The 21,444-nt window shown below is 43.4% G+C and overlaps 1 protein-coding gene across 2 annotated transcripts in view; it reads left to right on the top strand.

Annotated features, from left to right (window-relative positions):
* LOC138569501 (myosin-1B-like) overlaps nucleotides 1–20,758 on the top strand; it is a 148,780-nt gene extending 128,022 nt beyond the window's left edge. For both annotated transcript variants that reach the window (XM_069647532.1, XM_069647531.1), the window contains exons 29-40: nucleotides 511–707; nucleotides 798–981; nucleotides 1,068–1,233; nucleotides 2,061–2,185; nucleotides 2,289–2,597; nucleotides 2,685–2,888; nucleotides 2,983–3,108; nucleotides 3,305–3,475; nucleotides 3,565–3,669; nucleotides 4,274–4,369; nucleotides 8,914–9,048; nucleotides 20,617–20,758. In XM_069647532.1, coding sequence (XP_069503633.1) covers nucleotides 511–707; nucleotides 798–981; nucleotides 1,068–1,233; nucleotides 2,061–2,185; nucleotides 2,289–2,597; nucleotides 2,685–2,888; nucleotides 2,983–3,108; nucleotides 3,305–3,475; nucleotides 3,565–3,669; nucleotides 4,274–4,369; nucleotides 8,914–9,048; nucleotides 20,617–20,634 — 1,836 coding nt within the window. In that variant the 3' untranslated portion in view covers nucleotides 20,635–20,758. The remainder of the gene's footprint in view (nucleotides 1–510; nucleotides 708–797; nucleotides 982–1,067; nucleotides 1,234–2,060; nucleotides 2,186–2,288; nucleotides 2,598–2,684; nucleotides 2,889–2,982; nucleotides 3,109–3,304; nucleotides 3,476–3,564; nucleotides 3,670–4,273; nucleotides 4,370–8,913; nucleotides 9,049–20,616) is intronic.
* The last annotated feature ends 686 nt before the right edge of the window (nucleotides 20,759–21,444 follow it).

A 21,444-nucleotide genomic window follows, 5' to 3' on the forward strand; every position in this document is an offset into this window, starting at 1 on the left:
AGCCTGAGTACCAGTCTTGCCCTTCTTTTTCCACAATAGCTTGGACATTCTCAACCAAAACATTTTTAAAAAGTTGCATATATTCACTTTAAAAATAAATTTCTCTTTTAAGTAGTGGCAAGATGTTGAAGTTGTCATCAAATTTGATGATTTTGTCTTATTGCATTTTCTTGATATAAACCGGTAAAAGGTTTTTGCCATGTGTTCCGTTGCAGCAAGCTAACAATAACGGTGGTTTTGGCGATTCAAGGTATCTACCCCCTTTCAAATCTTCCAAGAAAAAGTGATTTTTTGGAAAACGGTCAAACAAAGTATTCAGGTGTTCGATCAAAACAAATAGACTTTGAAAAGAAGTGCTCCCTTGCCAAATCTAATACTCATTCCTAAAGCTTCTTGGTACATGCGTACCAACAGCAGTCAAATGCAACATAGTGCAGGCTCTTGTTCCTGCAAAGTGAGGCACATTAGAGCAGACGGTGAACTCACATTGAAATTTTCACCTTTTTACAGGCAAAGAACGCGCTGGCACATGCCTTGCAATCAGCCCGACATGACTGTGATTTGCTCCGTGAGCAATATGAGGAGGAACAAGAAGCCAAGGCTGAGCTCCAGCGTAGTCTGTCCAAAGCCAATGGAGAAGTTGCTCAGTGGAGGACCAAGTATGAAACTGATGCCATCCAGCGCACAGAGGAACTGGAAGAAGCCAAGTATGTTGTGTTCAAATGGAAGATACATTTTACTATGCAGTAGGCAAGCCAGTTAAAATGAATAATACTCTGTTTATTGCAAATAATTAGGAAAAAGCTAGCTCAGAGACTTCAGGAAGCTGAAGAACTGGTTGAGGCTGTAAATTCCAAGTGTGCATCACTGGACAAGACAAAGCAGAGACTTCAATGTGAAGTGGAGGATCTCATGATTGACGTCGAGAGAGCTAATAGTGCTGCTGCAGCTCTCGACAAAAAACAGAGGAACTTTGATAAGGTAAAGCCAGACAGAAAAATCATACAATGCATTTGAATGACCTTGCATAGGTCTTGTGAGTTTACAGCATTATTGTTTCTTTACAGGTCCTTTCAGACTGGAAGCAGAAGTATGAGGAAGGCCAGGCTGAGCTAGAGGCAGCTCTTAAGGATTCCCGTTCCCTGAGCACTGAGCTTTTCAAGATGAAGAATGCATATGAAGAATCTCTGGACCATCTCGAAACCCTGAAACGTGAAAACAAGAATCTGCAACGTAGGTTTCTCATAGAGGAGTAACAACCACTCAATAAGCCCCTGGTGTTCAAGGGGACTTCCACTGTTCAAGGAAGGAGGTCTGGAGGTCTGGAAATAAGGGTGCCCGTAGCAACGTACCGGCACCCATTCGGAGACCACCAGACTACGAGCTAGCAACAGTGCTTCCGTGTCCCCATTCCCCTGGGGTCCTGACATCCTGGACCACCAGGACTTGTAAAACCCTGGTGGCACCGAGATACTAGACACCAGAACAGTGTTACAAGGTTTGTGGCAAAGCGGCAGTAGCACTGGCGGGTTACCGCCGACCTCGTAATGAGGCCCAATGTTTCTTGGTGGATGGAATAGCAAGGGACCAACACAAATATTTTGCCAGGGGTCACCAATATTTTGTATCATGCCACTGGATCCCCAATATTTACTACCACTTACTCGGTTCAGAGGAAACACATCATGATGGTTGCCGACATACCCAAATGATCAAATAAGTGGTTCAAGTGTAGTTCAGAAGACAGTTAAGAATTACATTTAAGGGTGGATGCGTCTGTTGCCTCACTCCATTGGCTGGTGATAATTGCTCTTGGTGAAGAAGAAATGGTGAGCTGAGTCTATATATAGAAATGAAGTGGCGAGTGACATTTTATGGCTTGCTAGTAGCTTGCAACTTAAAATGATGACCCCTGGTTGCCTCTAAATATCTGACCACCATATGATAATATCAATGTATGTTCTATTGAATGTTGGGCTGAGAAAGACAATCTCTTGTAGAAATGAAGCATGATAGAGTATTTGCATATGACTATTCTAAATGTTATGTTTGCCTCACAGAGGAGATCTCAGATCTTACAGAACAGATTGGGGAAACTGGAAAGACCATACATGAACTGGAAAAAGCAAAGAAACAAGTTGAACAAGAAAAAGGGGAACTCCAGGCAGCCTTGGAGGAAGCTGAAGTAAGTGATGGAGACATTTTTGCAATTCCCATGTCATTATGTCAAAATCACTTCTAGTGCCGATTTGAAACTTCTTTAATTTGCAAATATTTATTTCATACAGGGATCATTGGAACATGAAGAGGCCAAGATCCTGCGCATCCAGCTTGAGCTGAACCAGGTCAAGTCTGAGGTAGACAGAAAGATTGCAGAAAAAGATGAGGAAATTGAACAGCTCAAGAGGAACAACCAGAGAGCTGTGGATTCCCTGCAGAGCACACTAGATTCTGAGATCAGAAGCCGAAATGATGCTCTGAGGCTGAAAAAGAAAATGGAGGGAGATCTGAATGAAATAGAGATTCAGCTCAGCCATGCAAACCGTCAAGCCGCTGAATCTCAGAAGCAACTCAGAAATGTGCAAGGGCAACTGAAGGTACTCTTATCTGGATCACATCACCATTCATTTTTAAACATGGTCATATAAGGTCACTAACTCAAAACATTTTTATTTTCTGAACAGGATGCCCAACTGCATCTTGATGATGCTACTCGAGGACAAGAGGACCTGAAAGAACAGGTGGCTGTCATTGAACGAAGGAACAACCTTCAGCAGGCGGAAATTGAAGAGTTGAGGGCTGCTCTTGAACAGACGGAAAGATCTCGCAAAGTTGCTGAACATGAACTTATTGATGCAAGTGAACGTTTGCAGCTCCTGCATTCACAGGTAGAGCTTTTTTTTATCATTCATGATACACCAATGGGAAACTGTGCACACGTTATGGAGAACACCTTAAATCCATGTCTATCTCTAATTTAAGAACACAAGTCTCATCAATACCAAGAAGAAGCTTGAGAGTGACAGCTCCCATCTCCAGAGTGAAGTGGAGGAAGCCATCCAGGAAGCAAGAAATGCTGAAGAAAAAGCCAAGAAGGCCATCACAGATGTAGGTTTATTGTTGGAGTAGTTGGGGATTAGGGATTTATGTACAGCTGAACACAGGGATTAAATTATCACAATATTACAAATATGTATTGTAGCAAAAGCATAATTAATCAAGCAAGCTTTTATCACAAACCTTAATAAATTTTGAATTATTTATTAATGGTCTTTGAAGAAAAATATTCTTCTGTATTTTCAAGGCTGCTTTGATGGCTGAAGAGCTGAAGAAGGAGCAGGACACAAGTGCCCATCTTGAGAGGATGAAGAAGAACTTGGAGCAGACCGTGAAGGATCTGCAGCACCGCCTGGATGAGGCTGAGCAGCTCGCAATGAAGGGCGGCAAGAAGCAGCTCCAGAAACTGGAGAGCAGGGTAAGTTACACTATGGAGCAAACAGGAAAGATCTAATGTTGTGTGTGTGTGTACCAGCAAAGTAACCATACATTCAAACTACCTCACAGGTACACGAACTGGAGAACGAGTTAGAAGCTGAACAGAAACGTGGAGTAGAAGCCATCAAGGGTGTTCGCAAGTACGAGAGAAGAGTCAAGGAACTCACATACCAGGTATGTATGTAGTTTCCTATTATGTTTCATTCATAATACTGAAATGCTCCTTAAAATACCTATTATACTATTTTCAATAAGCTCCCGAGTGCTACTCCTCTGAATTAAAGAAATAATTATGTTGACAAATTTTCTATACCAGAGTTTAATTAAGCCTAGTGCCACATCAATACCTGCTTTATCAGAAAAAGGGTTGCATGTGGTCTATGAAGCTGATACACTACTCAATTCATATTTTTCTTATTGGTTGATTAAAAGATAATACAGAATTCCTTTAAATGATTCTATACCATAAATCATAATGATTATACTATGAATTGATGGCAGTTACGGATCTAATTTAGCATTTCAAAAACATATTGATTGTTACAAAAAACAATGCATCATATATTGTATGTCTATTTAATAACATATAATGAAGAACATCATACAGTAAATCTCATATAGCATAAAATGAGATTGGGGCCTCATGAATAGAATAAAAATGAAGGTACACAGGAATATGAAGTGTAATTATTTCTTTCAGCCAGGGAACCTTTGTAATTAAAAGTAGGAATATTTTATACTAATGGTATGTAACATGTCTATTTTCATATGTTTGCAGTCCGAGGAAGATAAGAAGAATGTGTTGAGATTGCAGGATCTGGCAGATAAACTCCAGTTAAAGGTTAAAGCCTACAAGAGACAGGTTGAGGAATCTGTAAGTTAAAATGTATTTTGAAATATATTGTTTGTGAAAGACATGCTATTTGTGCATATGCTTTCCCATTAAACACACCGCTACCATGGAGTCCTTTGAATGTGTGAAAATCAGTTGTGAGTTGAAGTGAAGTTGTGTGAGACCAAGAGTTTCTACTGATGCCTGACAGTGATTTTTAGGAAGGTGGTCCTTTCAGTATAATGTCGATACATGGTTTATGAGACCACCAGCTTCACCATTGGGCACAGAGGCTAAACACTCTGTACAAGTCAGATGAGCTCTCTCTGAATATAACATAGAACATAGTTGCAATCTCAATAAATAAACAGAGTCTTTTATATTAGCATGTATACCCATTTATTCACAGAAACAAGATCCCACAAAAGACTTAAGCATCGCTATGGATAATCAAATGACATAAAAACAGCAAAGTGGTCTTAAAACAATAGTAAGAATGCATTTAGATTACAAATGCACCATCTCACTCCTGAAATCCATTCAAGCAATAGTGGCTAATCTTCTCTTGAACACTTTAGGCACATATAAATCTCTAAAATGTTTCTAATAAAGAGGGCACTAAGGAGCTTTAATGAAGTCCATATTCACCCGTGGAATTGTCCACAATGTCCACAGTGTCTCCAGTTGGTTTTGCATCATGGCAGAGTACTAACAGAGACCTTCAATGGCAGGTCCAAGCTTTCCCTTTCCATATGGATGGCCTATGCATGCAGGACATTGTGGTGATTCAGCAACACCCCAGTCAATGGTCCATAGCAATGGTCACAATAAGAAAGTCAAGGCAAAGGCCAAGCGGAAGGCTGTAAGGATCTCTTCTAGAGACAATTAGTTCACAATTCAAATAGCACGCATTGCAGCTCACGAGGAAGCCATAGGTTTGGAATTTAGACACTAAGGAGCATCAGATCTTCACCTGTTGGAAGGCATTGTGACAAAAGTGCTCTTATACCAAAAGGACAGGACCCAATGTGGATGGATCTTACAAGATCTTTGCACTAGGCAAATGTGAAAGTGAGAAACGATTTCAGGTGCTACAAAGAAACACCAGGATCTCTGAAAACAAATAAGAGGAAACTTTGCAGGCTCACCAATATTGAAGGTGTTTCACTTCAAGAGGATTGCCAAGAGACAATATTTAGTGCCAGAGCAACTACACAGACATCTTTGAATAAGACTGGCTTTTGTAAGCAAGCAGGGTGGGTTAGGAAGAGGGGCTAGTTCTGAATTCTTGGCAAATATTTAGGCAGTGATGTCTCCTGAAACATGCATCTGACTGTAGAAGACTATCTGTGCCGCCATAATCAGGATGCTGGCATTCCAGAACTGGGGGAAGGGTTCCCCAGGGGTCCTTGTTTGTACGAAACTTCAGCAAAGGTTATGTATTTCTAGTTAATAAGTAGGCTCTGTATAGTGGGAAGGGAAAACATCTCACAGGGAATCAGACAATCAAAACCTTATACTCATTTCATGAACGGAAATTAGCATTTCCTGTCAACTCAAAAGTATACCTGGCTGCTTCTCTGAGAACAGGTCTTCCAGGTAGGTAAATCCTCCATCATGAAGCAGATGCTAAAGAAAACACCACACACCGAAATTAGTTCATCGCTGTTATTGGTTCCACTGACGATGTGGATGGATGAAGGCCTATAAGAGTTTGGCGAAGTCTGCAAAAGGGCTGCTACACTAAAGGACACTCAATCCTTAATTCTTACCCACAACAGTTCTGGTAGTTCCATTCCAAGCAAAGAGCCCTTTAGTTCAGTCGGAGTATCAAAGTGGTTTTAAGTGCTACAGTACACTTCTTTATACGATCATGTTTGGTGTTCCCAGCGACATACAATCGTCTGTTTCCTTGTTGTCTTGCTATGTACCCCTACTGGGGCAAGACCTGTTGCAGTACACCTTTTGCTCTAGGGCTGAATCATTACTTTACTGTGGCCAGACCTGTAGCGTTGCCTCTTGCTCCAGAGGTTCTTCTGGTAGGATGTTCTTCCCCCAGCCTAGGTATTTGTCATTCTGCAGTAAATATGACCTCCACAGCCAATGTTGTCTCCAAGGATGCAGACCTCTTTAGTTGGTACTGGTGGTTTTGCATTGACCACCAGAATCTGGACTAGAGTACCCAGGAGGTTACTTGCAAGCTTCTTCTGCTTAGGGCCTGGCTCTGCCAGCCTTGGGCTAAGGTTCCTATCAGCCTCTCCATTCTAGACTTTCCTCCCAGCCATCCTTTTATAGAGAGTGTCTCTTGTCTTACCCACTTTCTGTTCTGTACTCCTCACAATATGTCGCCTATTTGATTTGGCCATTTCAAGTCCTGTCTCTCTGTGCCCTACCTACTCCTATTTTGGCTTTAACACTGACACTCAGAAATTCAATCTTAACATTCTCTAAATCATGATGTTTCCTTCTCCTTTTACAGTAAGGCCTGGCCAGTGATTGCTTAAGTGATTGTTCTAGTTGGTGGACCTGTGCCCCCATTAACGTTTGGTGGTCATGATTGGTCAATCTCTAATGGGTCTAAATCCTGCCCAGGTGTGCGACCCACTTTTGTAATTCTACTCATTTGTTTAGCTTGTTCTGATAACATACTTTGGCCTTTACCCCGCCACCAAAAAGACGGTCTGCAGTTTTGGACCATACAGTAGTGTCAGGGTGGCCGAGTGCTGACAGTAAGTTCACTCGCTCGCAAACAGCCTGCATGCATAGATCACTAATGCTTCTTTGGGCTGGGTTTCACTGGTTCCTTTTACTTTTCATCAAGCTCCATTCTGCATTCCTTGCCTGAGCTTGCAGATACTAGGTGTTCTTTTCAGATTATCACTGCAAGCATTGATACACAGGCAGAGCCAGACACTGCCTACAGTTTTCCCTGTACTGTAAGTGCAATACAAATCCTTTCTAGGGCAGATTTCCTCTGGTTTTCTTGCCTCTCAACCCACTTCCCTCATGATTTGGCAACCTGGGGTGGCCACCCTGACTACTCACGGGGTACATATTCCCTTTGATGACAGCGCAGCTCTGTTCATGACACATGCGAGGTGCCCAAGAGTACTGGAGGAGGCTCGAGGATCACCCATGTATATGCCCTTCAGGAGTTGCATCACATAGATGGTAGCTTCCCCAGAACCTGCAGAGTTCCCCATTCTACCTCAACGGGCCCTCCTATGTTGACTTAGTCACAACTCACATACATATGATTTAACTTAATTTAAACTGTCTCTGAAATTAATAACAAATGAAATAACTCTTTCTGCACTGCGGATGCATTTTGCAAAGCTGGAAACAAAATGTGACAGTGCATGGTTTCAAGAGGATTCCTATTTTCTGAGTTTCTTACATCTAAAATGTAATGAATGACCTATTAAAACATCAGTTGCACACCGCAACTGTCCTGCAACTGTCATTACTAAAGTGGTCATGTAGTTTTCATTTCTAAACAGAATAATATAAATACACTGTGTTTACCATTATGTACATAGTTACAGGAAATACATAAAAAAGAACCCTCTTCAACCTCCCTTGATCCTCGCCCACCTCCTCCTCCTCAGAAGGTGGCAGTCCATGTTAAACTCTTACCTGTACCCCATCCTTTCTATGCTATCTCTCGGTTTTGCCTCTTCACCCTATTCGCTCCCATCGCTGACACACATCATATGCTTTCCTGCTGTATCAAGATGCAAACGTGACCGCCATTCCCTGAGCTCTCAGACAGTGTCACACTCACCCCATGATACCCATCATGCCCTTTCACCTGTTCATAGATATACATCCTGCAAATGATATTCTTCTACTATATGCAAATATTACATATGTTCAGTTAATCCTATAATATATGCCATGCTCTCTTGCTGTCCCTAGGCCTCCCTACTACACGTGGTTAAAGCATTTGTCCTTGGATGGATATCATTTAGTAGCGCAAGGCCCACAAACGTCGGATTTGAAAGTTAGCCATGCATCGCAACTTTAAGAGCTTTTGTCTAAGTTCTTCTCTTTACCCAAATACATTTAAAAAGCCTGGGCCACACATGTACAAAACAAAAGGTGTTATCCAGATACAGAAAATTTGATAGAGATACTGATCATAGAGGATCTTGTGAGAAAGAAATTTTCTGGCACAAATGTGCCTCCTTTTCTGTCTAATGTGGTGTGATTCATAAAGCAACACAAGCTCGAGTGACTTTCTGTTGAGTTCAGGACACAGAGTTGGCTAGTCGCAAAACATTCTGCTATCAGGTTAAAACTCTGCAACTTGATCTAGTTTACCAGTTAGCCTTTGGAAAATCAAATGCAGTTCTACTCTGTAGAAAAGGAGGTGACAAATAATGCAGAATTCTGGCATAGCACAATGGATCGGAATCCAAAGAAACGAGAATGAAGAAAGACACAATCAATGAAGACCCTGATTGCCTTTTTTAATAAAGTGAAGTTGACAGCTAACCCTTTCACTGATATATGTGGCACTTACACTTCACAGGCTTGACAACATCTGCTAAATGCAATTACTTTCTCTGTTGCTTTTCCATTAGGAGGAACAAGCCAATTCACACCTGTCCCGATTCCGAAAAGTGCAACATGAACTTGAAGAAGCTGAGGAAAGGGCCGACATTGCAGAATCACAAGTGAATAAACTCAGGACCAAGAGTCGTGATGTTGGGATCAAGGTAAGATGCATTAAACAGAGCTCATATTTATTTATTTATGTTACTGAAATGGTTAGTGTCTACAATCCAACACTAGTGGTATTGGAGTATGCTTTACAGATTATGTCTGATGCAGTGAAGTTAGAGAGAAGACACATTAGCAAAAATAGACTGGGAACTAGAGGCGTGGGAGTTCAGAACAGTTTGCGAAGAATAGCTGGATTCAAGTAAGTTTAGGAACTCGGAGGAACGACATACCCTTGCAGTATGCTTGAGAGACTTGGTGCAGTCCTTAATAAAGCATGGATCCTTCTCTCTCAATGTACGCATGGTGATGAATCATACAGAGTCATCAATTTACCCCATCCTAAGATCTCCTCCCATGTGGCCAGGGGAAGGCAGACGCTACCTGACCCTAACCCTGGGAGTGGTATCATGAGGGAGGATCACATGGGAGCAAATGGATGTCAGGGGGAAGTGGTGACTCCTTTGGGAGAGACGTGGTATTTATCTTCTTGTGAGGATGAGTCTTATATAATTCCCAAGTATTTGATGTAATGCTGTCATTGCACAAGTCCCTCTCATGAGGAAACCTAAGAAAACTTATGTGAAAAGTACCTTGACAGACTAAGTTGTACACCTTGGTAGTACATGCATCCTCTAATGGCCATGATTCTGTCTTGAGTGGCAGTCAGCACTAATGTTAAGTCACACCTCATTCATATAACATCTTCCAACTCTAATAACATCCAGTTCAACAGTCAAATAGAAACGAGTAGACCTAAAAGGACTTCTAGATCCATAATGTCTGTGGTACTGGGACGAGGAAGAAGAACCAAGAGTCAATGAGGATCAAAGCTGCCAATGAAGGGAATATGCAGTCTAGTTGTTTGCAGGCAAGGCACCTGAGAAAGACATTTAAATCTGAAAATGAACCGCAGCTGTGGAACAGGAGAAGGAAAGGAGCAGCAGAATCAGTCAGGTCCGACACCGAAGTGGGTGAAGTTGCAGAGTGTGAATGCCAGCAGAAGCCGACGCAGGAAGAGAAGGCGTTGAGCTGTGCAGAGTACGCGCAGCAGGAAGCAGAGACATGATCAGTAGCAGGGAATGCAGCCCGGCCGTGGGGGAGACATGTTCCCGACCCAACGTGAGTTCCCTGGAGGTGCTTGAGGACGCAGAGACTGAGCAGGACCAGCGGGGCTCAGGAGAGAGACAGCGCAGGTGGTGGATGGTACGGAAAAGCTGTCAAACAAAGCACCGTGCTGCTAAGGGGGCGCTGCAGCAACAGGGAGCAGGAGGGAGATGCCAAAAAACACCAGTAAATTGACCTGTAAGAGAAGGTAATCCTGGGGAGCTCCGAGTGGAACATTTAATGAAATAGACTATTTTGAATACCGAGCAAGTAGAATAAGAAGACAAGAAGGGTGCAATTCTCAATTTCCGAAAAGTAAACTTGGGGAAACCTGTAAGCCACATTGCAGTCCTGTTCTGGGTGAGTTGTAATGGGCGGAGAGTAGAGGCAGGACGATTTAGAAAGAGGCTCTTACAATAGTCCAACCGAAAGAGAACCAGGGCTCGGGAGACAGTCATCTTCTGGGAGAAGGAGAGGAAAGGCAGAGTAGCTCTGAGGAGGTGCAGTAGGAAGTATGACTTTTTAGAGACATCAGAGGGCCAAGGGAGGCCGGCCAGAGAGTGAGGGGAAAGGAGTGTGAAAGTGTGCCGATGAGAATCTCTTTCTTGCTGGCATTCAGACAGATATCGTTGACGGCACACCAACCCTGAATGGCAGTTAGGCAAAGGTGATCCATTTGAACAACCTCCACATGACAACATCTAAACAAGAGGTATGTGATCTGTCCTCACAGTAGAACGCTGACCCCTCAAAAGAATTTGAAATGAAGGACTTCCCAAAACACAGCTAAGGCCTCCCTCTCTACAACAGAGTAGTTCACCTCAGCATCCCTGAGCAGCCTGGAGCCGAACACCACCAAGCGCTTCTCCTTCCCACCACCATATTGTGTCAACAACGCTCCCAATCCCAACAAACTGGCATCCACAGTCCAATATGTCATACTGCCACTATAGAATTCTCCCAATGCTTGCTTCCTTGCTGGCGAGAATTTGTCACCTCCCATGGGCACCACATCGGATGAGCAGCGGGACATGTTTGGACAGATATGGGGGTGGGATCGCTGCGGTAGTCATTCTTGGTGCAGCAAGTCGGTGCCACCAGAGCATCCACTGATAACAAAAATTAATAGCTAACTTGACCTCAACCTCAAAAAACTCCTTTTCTTAATGAAAAGAAAAACATGAAAATGTACCTTCATGGTGATTCAGTTTCTCTTAATCCAGGCTCTCCCTCCTTCCCAACTGGTTGGGAACGCCTGCATCCGCAGACGGGCTGGAAAAGCTGGCTGCAAAAGATATCTGTCTCTTTAAGAGCTTTGATGGGTTGGGGCCTACATCACGCGTGCGTCCCTCCGCACGCCAGGCCCACACCTTATCCCTACGTCACCAACGTTCCACACCCAGTGCCTATGGTTACCCCGATGGCAGGTGAATTTAAGTATATGTTTACTGTAGGGGATGGCTGGGTGGGTGTTGTGAAGGAGAGAGAGCCTGTACTAAGAGAACCTGAATCACCATGAAGGTAATTTTTCATTTCTTTCGTCCTGGCTCTCCTTCCTTCCTAACTGGTTGGGTCCAGACTAAAAAGCCTTAGAGTAAGTAAGGGTGGAGGAGACAGCATGTACGGAATTCAGGTAAACAAGTTGTGGAGCACCCCATGGCCGAATTTTGCATAATTTCTAGAAGTTGTATCCATAGCTAAGTGCTTGCAAAAGGCAAGCGGGGTATCCCAGGTAGTTGCTTTACAGATGTCTACAATGGGAACATGCCTGGTAAAGGCTACAGATGCTGCCTTGGCTGTAATGGAATGAGCCCGAAGTCCCTGCGGAGTTGCGCGCCCTTTCATGTTATAAGCCTTGAAGATACAGGAGACAACCCATCTAGCAATGGAAGCTTTATCTACCTTATTGCCAGGAAAGGGACCCTCATAAGTAACAAAGAGCTGATCTGCTTTTCTAAAGGGTGTGGTCCTTTCTAGATAAAATTCTAAAGTTCTTACAACATCTCGGTTATGTAATGTTTCTTCGGCTGCAGAAGTATGCAGTCTATGATGAAAAACAGGAAGTCATATCTCCTGGTTTAAATGAAAGTCGGAAACCACCTTAGGTAGGAAGGAGGGGACCGTACGTAGGACAACTTTGTCCTTATGAAACACTATTTTTTGAGGAGAGAGCCTGGAGCTCTTCAATCCTTCTAGCCAAAGTAATGACTACTAAGAATGTCATTTTCCAGGTTATAATTCTAATTCACATGAGTCCATCGGCTCAAATGGTTTTTGCATTAGGGCTGATAAGACCACGTTGAGATCCGACTGAGGTGTAGGTTCACGAATACGGGCATGCAAGCGTAGAAGACCCTTGAAGTGCCTCTTAATGGCTTCGTTGTAAAGAGAGAAGGACTTGTGTTCCCTATTCAGGTAAGCACCAATAGCTGATAAGTAGTGTTTGCATGTGTCTACTTTCACACCAGTGGAAACTAGATAAGACATGAAGGACATGACATTATCAATAGATGCCTTTAGAGGGTTAAAGGCTTTGTCCAAGGCCCAGTGACAGAACTGTAACCATTTGCTACGATATTGTTTCTTAGTAGAAGGTTTTCTAGATGCTGACATGATTGTTATATTTTGCTCTGACAAATGTAAGTGGGAAAAAGCTAGTTTTCCAGGAACCAAGCCTTCAAGTTCAGCAATTGAGGGCAGAGGTGAAGGACCTGCCCTTTCTGTTCAGTCAAAAGATCTCTCGATGATGTAAGATCTAATTGGGAGGTTTCAAGCTAACTCCAGAAGTTCTGGAAACCAGATCTGGTGAGGCCAGAACAGGGCTATTAGAATCATTGTCAGATTCTGTGACATTTTGAATTTGAGCAATATTTTGTGTATTAATGGGAGAGGTGGGAACGCATAAAGTGTTAGGTTCGACCAATCCAGATGTAGAGCATCTCCCAGGGATTGCAGACCCTGACCTTGCCTTGATGCAAACTGAGGACATAGAGACTTGTGATGGTTGCCAAAGAGGTCTACTGATGGATGGGCCCACTTCTGAAATTTCATGTTTCCTACTGACCGTTTCAGCTACTACTTGTTTCGAAGCAGACTATCACCTGCTTAGTTTGTCTGCTAGGCCGTTCTTCTTTGCCTCCAGATGGGACTCCAACAAGAAAATGTGATTCTGAATGGCCCAATACCAAATGTTTTCTGCTAGAAGACAGAGGGGAAGGGAAGGAGTACCCTCCTGCTTGTTGATATAAAACATTGCAGTGGTATTGTCCGTTAGAATTCTCACCAAATTTCCTTGAAGTGAGGGAAGAAATTATTTCAGAACTAAAAATATGGCTCTTAGTTCCGGGACCTTTATGTGGTCCTTCTTTTCCTTAGAGGACCAAAGACCGTGAGCTGTTAGATTTAAACAATGGGCTCCCCAACCATACTCTGAAGAGTCTGTTGTTATTACTATTTGGTGAGGAGGAGGTTGAAAGGGAAACCCGATTACCAGGTTCTCTGGGGGTGTTCCACCAGAGTAGTGAGTCCTGAACTTGTGTTGGAATTTGAATTTTCATTTCCTGGGAATCCAAGGGCTGTTTCCAGTTGCGAGCAAGATGCCACTGGACCGTTCTCATATGGAGCCTTGCAAAAGGAGCTAGGCTTATGCAGGAGGCTATAAGCCCCAATAGCTTTTGAAACCACCAAGCTGACAGAGTCTGGTGGGAATTGAACTTTACAATTGTTTGTTGAATAGCTTCCACCCTTTCCAGGGGTGGGGGGTCTGTGTAGAGTAGTATCTATAACTGCTCCTAGGAATTGGAACCTTTGCGAAGGATTGAGCTAGGATTTTGTCAGAATTATGGAAAACGCTAGGTTGAAAAGAGTGTGGCTTGTTAATTGCATTTTCTGGAGCAATTCCTCTGGAGAGTGGGCCTTGAGAAGCCAATGGTCTAGGTAATGGCATAGATAGACTGCCCTTAACCGAAGACAGGCTGCCACTGACCTCAGAACTTTTGTGAAAACCCTGGGGGCAGAATTTAGCCCAAAGATAAGACATGTGAACTGGAAATGAGACCTTCCTATTGTGAATCTCAGGAACTGATGGTGATCTTTGTAGATGGGGATGTGAAAATAGGCATCCTGTAGATCTACAGATGCCATCCAATCGTTTGGATGAAGAGAAGCCAGAATCTGAGGAATGGTCACCATGTAGAAGGTTTCGTTTGATAGAAATTAGTTGAAGTCTGAAAGGTCCAGAATTGGACGGATCCCGCCTGATTTCTTTGGGATCAGCAAGTAAAGAGAGTAAAATCCATGACCTACTTCCTCTTGGGGAAGCAGCTCTATCGCTCCTAAGAGAATGAGTTTTTAGATCTCTTCCAGGAGCTCCAGGGATGATTTTTGGAGCCTTTTAGGAGAAGAAGGTGGAATAGCCGGAAGGGCAAGGCGGTAACCATGCTGAATAATATTCAGATCCCATTCCTCTTAAGTAATGGAAAACCAAAAGGGAAGGAAGCTGGAAAGCCTTCTTGCTATGATAGTAGGAGCGGAAGGCAAATCGACTTCTTTTGCTCTTGAACAGGATTTGAGCAAGGGGAAGGTCCCGACTTTGATTTGGGTCTATATCTTCTCTTTTTAGAAGAGTAATAAGACTTAGCATAAGTGGCAGAACCACTGTTTCCTTGAAGACGTGGTTTAAATGATTTAAAGTTTTGGTGATATGGCTGTTTGACTAAAATTGAGCTAAGGGTTTTAGCTGCCGTATAACTGACCTTACATTTCTGGAGGACCTCATCTGTGGATGGATCGAACAGTGTTTTTCCATGAAATGGAAGATGGCGCACTTTCTCCTAGCAATCCTGGTGAAGGGAAGAGGCTGACAAATATGCGTACCTACGCATGCGACTGCTCTCGCTGTTCTGTCAGTGAGGTCTATGACCACTTGAAGCAGCTGGATAGCAGCTTCTCTACCCTCTCAAATCCAGAAGGAACATTTGCCCTCGACCTCCTGAGGAAGAATGTTGGCAAAGATTTCTTCCATTTGTGCTTTTTTGCAGAATGTGGTTCTGGACTAGATCTCTAATGAGTGTGCTTATGCCTCTTGTGAGAGAACTCATGTGATTTCCTCGGTACCGAGGAGCTTGAAAGCTCAACTGTGGCAGTAGAGGGTAAATCTTTTTCTTTCGGTACCAAAGTACCAGAAGTTTTACATGTGGATGCCGACTTGGCTTTATCCGGTAGAGGGGAATCGGAGTGGACCGAATCAACCCCGAAGCCGGAGGACTCTTTGCATGTACTCTTGCCTGTTCGGTTTACCGAGGCAATAGAGGGTTTTCCTGGTACCATTGTTATTTTGCCTGATGTAAATAACTCTTCCGGTACCAGGTGGGTCTTCTCAGACCCTTTCCCACCTGGAGGTACTAGTGCTTTCCCACCCAAAGATACTTTCAGGTGAATAGGCCAGGGGTTTCCCCTGAGCGGTCCCGCGAAGACCCCCGGAACTGAGGAGGCTGTATTCCGCTGGGTACCGAGGGCCGGTGCCGAAACTAGTACCTCACCTAAAGGTACAGTCACCCTTTTACCGATGTTGGCCTCCCTCCTGTTCCGAACGAAGGCTTCAGTGCTCTTCGGTACCGGTCTCAGCTGTGACATGGTGATAAGATGACCCAGCAGAGACCTCGGGTGAATCCCACAGCAAAAGAAACAGGTACTCACCCGGTGGCGTATACCCAAACAGCGGACGCAGGCACGATGGGGATCGGCCGCAGAGAAATGCTTCCAGCAACGGATGCACTGCTTGAATCCTGTCGCATATGGCATACGTAAAGGGCGACACCACAAATTGAAGAAAATAAAAATGAAGAACCAACCACTAAGAAAAAGGATGGACAGCAAAAAGAAACGCCCCGGAAAGGAGGGAGTCGCAGCGCAGCAAACATTCCGACCCACCCAGTAGGTGGAAAAACAGGAACTGGGTGTAGAACGTTGGTGACATAGGGATAAGGTGTGGGCCCGGTGCCCGGAGGAACGTACCCATGATGTAGGCCCCTCCCCTTCAAAGTTCTTAAAGAGACAGCTATCTTTTGAAGCCAGCTTTTCTGGTCCACCCGCGAATGCAGGCTTTCCCAACCAGTTAGGAAGGAGGGAAAGCCAGGACCAAAGAGAAATATATATATACATATATAGCAATAAAACCAAAAACTAAAAGTGGAGCACACACTGTATTTCCAACCACATTATGCCAGCGAAACACAGCAAGATCCACAGTTTGTCAATGCTGTGTTCAGTAAGCAGGTGCACACTCGCTTGGGCAAAGCCTGTTGGGTTCAGGGAGCCAAGCAGAGCATATACAGTGTTGCTGGGAGGCATGACGACCTCACAAAGGATGCGAGCATGGCTACGTTCTGAGGTAATTTACTCTAAGGGGTGTGCACCGAAAAACCAAGGTGAGAGCTGCAACGTCCCCAAGTCCTCGCATGCCTAAAGCCCCCTGGGACCGCTAGTGCCCGACCACAACCGGCCAGAGGGAAACCAGGTTGGGAATCCGGAAAAGTGGCTTCCGTGCTGCAAGACATAATGCCTGTGCTGCGTGTGGAGAGGGGGCCTCTGCGAGTGCCATACGCCCCCTGTGTGGAGTCCTCAACGAAAGTGAAAAGATGGGGCTGTAGGTTCCAGCAGGTAAGTAACTTTATTAGGCACACACAAAGCCATACATTGTGTTATAGTTATTGGTTTTAACTGTCACTAATGAATCCATGTCTGCTATTTCTTGTTTGATTTGATCTATTTGTGTCAGGGTTCTACTATGCTCAAGTTCTGCATGCTCTGCTAATAGTTCCATCATTACTCATGAGCTTTGTTTTCGGTTTTCTTCCCAATTTTGCACCAAATCAGTATCTTCATTATTACTGAAATCAGGAAGAGTTAATATCCTAAGATCTCTGTGTAACTTTTTGTTCTCCAAGTAGCTTATCTTTGATGCTTTCTCCCAGTACTTATTGATTACCGTTTCAAGAGTCTTTCCAGTTTTACACATTTTTGCCTGAGGGATTCTGATTTGGTTACAGTATTAGATAATGCATTGAATATGCTTCCTCAAGGAGCAAACAGTGCTGCTCGTTCTTCTTCACAGTTTAGTAGGTACTCTGCCATATCATAGAAATAAGAGTCCCAGCCGCACTGGGCTTGGAGATATAAGAATTAGACTGTGGTGGGCAGGCCAATTGTCTCGTGCACCTGGGTGGTATTAGAAACATGATGATAGAGTGTTACATTTAGTTGCAGATCGGTGCATGTCTCGGTGACAAGAGGAACTACCCTGACCTCTGTGAACATATACAATTAAGAGAAATGCACCAAAACACTGCGCTGATCCGAATTGGAACATTTTTTTATGTTTTGTATATCCTGACTAGACTAGTTCTAATAATCCTATAACCTGTCATGCAATTCCTTCAAAACTGGATGTTAGATTTAAGAAAGGGGAGTACGTTTTGGATCTGCATATCTATTGGTCCAGAGCCATCTGAGTGGTTTCTTTAGTGCAGACATAGTGTTCACATTAGAAAACCCGATAATATCCTATTGTTGTTCCTAAGCAGTAAGTTTAGCAAGTTATGTATTGTGAGAAACCTGAGAATATTCTCACTCCTACTCCCCTTGGATCCTCTGTGCAGATGGCCAGGTAAAGACCATTGCTCTGGCATCCTGACCCTGGGGGTGCAGAAGCCAGGGAGGGTCACCTAGGTGGAGGGTCCTTGAGGATTAGGAGTGGGGTGCCCTCGAGCGAGACATGGTATACCCCTTTTCCAATCAACAACCAACCTAACACTCTCCCAAACATAATGGGCTATTATAAGCCAGCTCCCCTCATTTGCCCACATGCAACTGAGAGCAATGAAGACTGCATTCTTTCACTACTCTAGTACTTGGATGAGGAAGAGGCCTGCTAAGAACCGTGAGGGTCAGGCATGTCCCTTTGACTGTGGTCAGGCAGGGCTAATCAAACATTCACACCTGCAGACTGTCAACGGGCTGCAGATGTATAAAGTAAGACTAGCCCAGCAGAGAGAGAGAGAGAGAGGTCGAGCAACAGGGAGACCTGAGTGTGAAGGAGCAGCAGGAGACCCTTATGAGGACCTGAACAAGAGAGCCATGTGTTTTCCCCAGGCCCCGCAGCGTCCATCTCCAAGTGCGAGCAACATGAGCTGCTAAGGACAGGCCCGGTGCAGGGAGGATGCCTCCCCCGTCCAGGAAGAAACCTCAGAGCCCTTGTACAGAGAGGAGCACACAAGTGAGCAGGGCTCGCGCTGGTGGGTTACCCGGCTTCAGAAGTCAAGAGGAAGTCACGGGAACCACCGGGATGACGTACAAAAGACTGGTGAGTGTTGGGAAGGTGTGAAAGCACTGGAGCTCCCCTGTGGGACCGCGAGTGAACAACGGTCCATACTTTGGAGCCAATACGCGCATATTGAATACCAAACTAAATGGAAACTTAACTTTGAAGCAAATAAGTGTGTATTAAATGCTGAACTGAATGAGATTCTACAATTAAGCAGCATTTGGGACACAGAACTGAAAGTAAACAATATTAAATGTGTGTTGCAGCGCGATTTAACTTAAACCCTGAATTTGAATACATCAAAGACTACAGGGAGCCAAGGAGTGAACTTTTATAAATGAATGCAGTGCGGGAAGGCCCCAGTTTGGCAAGAGGTGTGCGACATGTGGTGGCAGAGCCACAGGGCTATCAAGGAGACGCCAGAGGAATGCAAGACTACACACTAAGCCAAGAGGCCAAGAAAAAGAATTAAGGGAAGGAAACTTGGTGAACAGTATCAAGTGCCAAGGAACCTGTGTGGGCAGAGGAGTCAAGGGATCCTGGTTGCACGACCTGTGATGGGTGGACCATGTGGTCTAATAACTGGGCCTAGACCAGAGAGCCCTGAATGGTGAAAGACAAGGACACCGTGAAACAGCCCATTGAAACCACTGCCAATGAACAGGTGAGCCAAGCCAGAAAGAGGGTCAGGTTGACCTGTTGCTTTTGTTAAAACTTTCTGAAAAGATTGAAGCACGTGCAAGTGATGAAAGTGAAGTCTTGGTCAAGGGAACCCCGAGTCTTAAAAGACTACACTTGTTGTCTTGGGAACAGAGTCTCAATATCCTTTTGTTTTGGATTGTGTTACTTGAAACTTGGGAAAGGGAACCCCATGTATTGGTCCTGAACTATATCCCCTTGAACTGAAGAAAGATAAACTTTGAGACTTTTTCATGGAACTTGCTTATGCTTGGTGAAGGGGAGCTGAAAGTAAGCTGTGAGCTGGAAGAGGCTCAGAACTTTGAGTTGAAGACTATTTCTTTTAACTTTGACATCCCTACACATTTGTTAGCTTTAGGTATGAGACAAGAATAGGTTTTGGACACAGACACTTTTAAGTTGAACTCTTTGACTCAAACCTTCCTTAGTTTCATTCAGGTAGGGAAATCCCACCTCAGCATAGGGCAAGTTAGGTCTTCAACCATTCTGATATTTAAGTTAAAAAATATCTTTTGTTTGAATCTTAAGTCTGTTCTCTGTCTTACTTCATGATGCCTTCACAGTATGGATAGAAAAGGAAAAATACAATTTCAGATTTACAAAACACATTCATCTCATGTTCTTTTTTGAGACCGGTATAGGTGCTTTGTAATCTGCACATCAAAGGAGATTCCATCTGGCGTAACATCAGCCTGCTGACCCCTCCTCTCTTGCCACAGGTTGCCTGTTGTAGTCCAATGAATCTTGTTTGCCATCCAGCTGGTGATCAGGTTATGTGAACAATATGTTCAGGTTATAGGTTATAGGACAATTAGAAAAAGTCTATTTGGACCAGTCTCAACTGTGCAAAATAAAAAAGTAAAGAATATCTCGAGAAGATGGCACAACATGATTCAGTACAAGAACCATGTAAGGTTTTAAGTTTGTTTCAGAATGCTACTTCGAAACACCTGTTGATATACATACTGGGCTTAGCTAGGGTACAATGTTACTAGATCCACCTTTGTCAGAATAGCAATGTGAGACTGATATTAACTTACAGGATATAGCAAGCATTAAATCAGTGCAGTGTTTTCATGCATTTCTCTTCAGTTATAGAAAGGATATTGGCACTCTGGTGATATGAGAAGGGATAATTCATATTTTGATTATGCATGAGTAAACTCTGTTTTACATCAACGATCACCAAATGTAATGCACAGAGCTGCTTTGAAAAAGAAAAATGCCTTTAGCATATTAACTCATTATTTCTTTGTTTCATGTTTGCTCTCTTTGAGCATTTAACTTGATTTTTTTTAGAAAAAAGAATTTCTTTTAACAATCGATTAAAAAAGAATTTCTTTTAACAATCGATTGAAGCAATTACAAAAAATGTAATGGTGCGATTTGAAATGTGAAAATTCTAACTACTTTACTAAATGTGTTTTTTTTCCAGAAAGCAGAAAGCGAATAGTGGCCACGCTTCCCTCAGCAACTGAAGGACTATACATTTGCAAAATGTAAATTGTGTACTTCCTTGAGCCGCTTAACTTTTGTATTATGTCCATCTCTGTTACAATAAAAGCTTTAACACATGGGCTTGTTGACTCATTGGTACAACCTAAGAGAGTATAATACATTGCCCTAGAGCATGAGAGTTATGCGTGGTCACCCAAATAAAGGAAAAGGCACTCAATTCTTTCATGGTCTCCTCTTTCTTGCTATTATGTCATGTAACCAGTGAACTATGTTGTGTGACTATGCTACCGCAAAGTCACTTGAACACTCGACTAACAGAAAGAGCAAAATCACAAAATGAAGGATGAAATGCAAAACCAATATAATCTGCGCCGCATCCACGGACTACTTACACCAGTTCAAAGCCACTATTGCGCTACCTTGTGGTGAAGAGTACAATATTGGAAGAGGGAATTTACGCTCAATGACATCAAATCAGGAGTTTGTGGTTAACTATGATGACAATAAAATACGTTTATTTCCAAATAAAATTATAAACATCACTGATTCCTTAGAACATATAAAAAATATACACTAGTTGGGACAGTTGCTTTATTCTATAATGACACTGAAAACAACACCAACATCAATGTGTAAACGGGTCCAGTAGCCTCAAGAGGCCCAGCATTTTCTTCATTAACAGCATGCAGTGATGTCCACGCTACAGGCAAATGTACATGGTGCAGGCCCACACCACCATGCCATTCTACCTACACCTCATCCAGTTAAAGTAGCAAACAGAAAAAGGCAGAACATGGACAAGACA

The sequence above is a fragment of the Ambystoma mexicanum genome, chromosome 2q (assembly GCF_040938575.1).
Source record: "Ambystoma mexicanum isolate Mex_15411 chromosome 2q, UKY_AmexF1_1, whole genome shotgun sequence".
NCBI lineage: Eukaryota > Metazoa > Chordata > Amphibia > Caudata > Ambystomatidae > Ambystoma > Ambystoma mexicanum.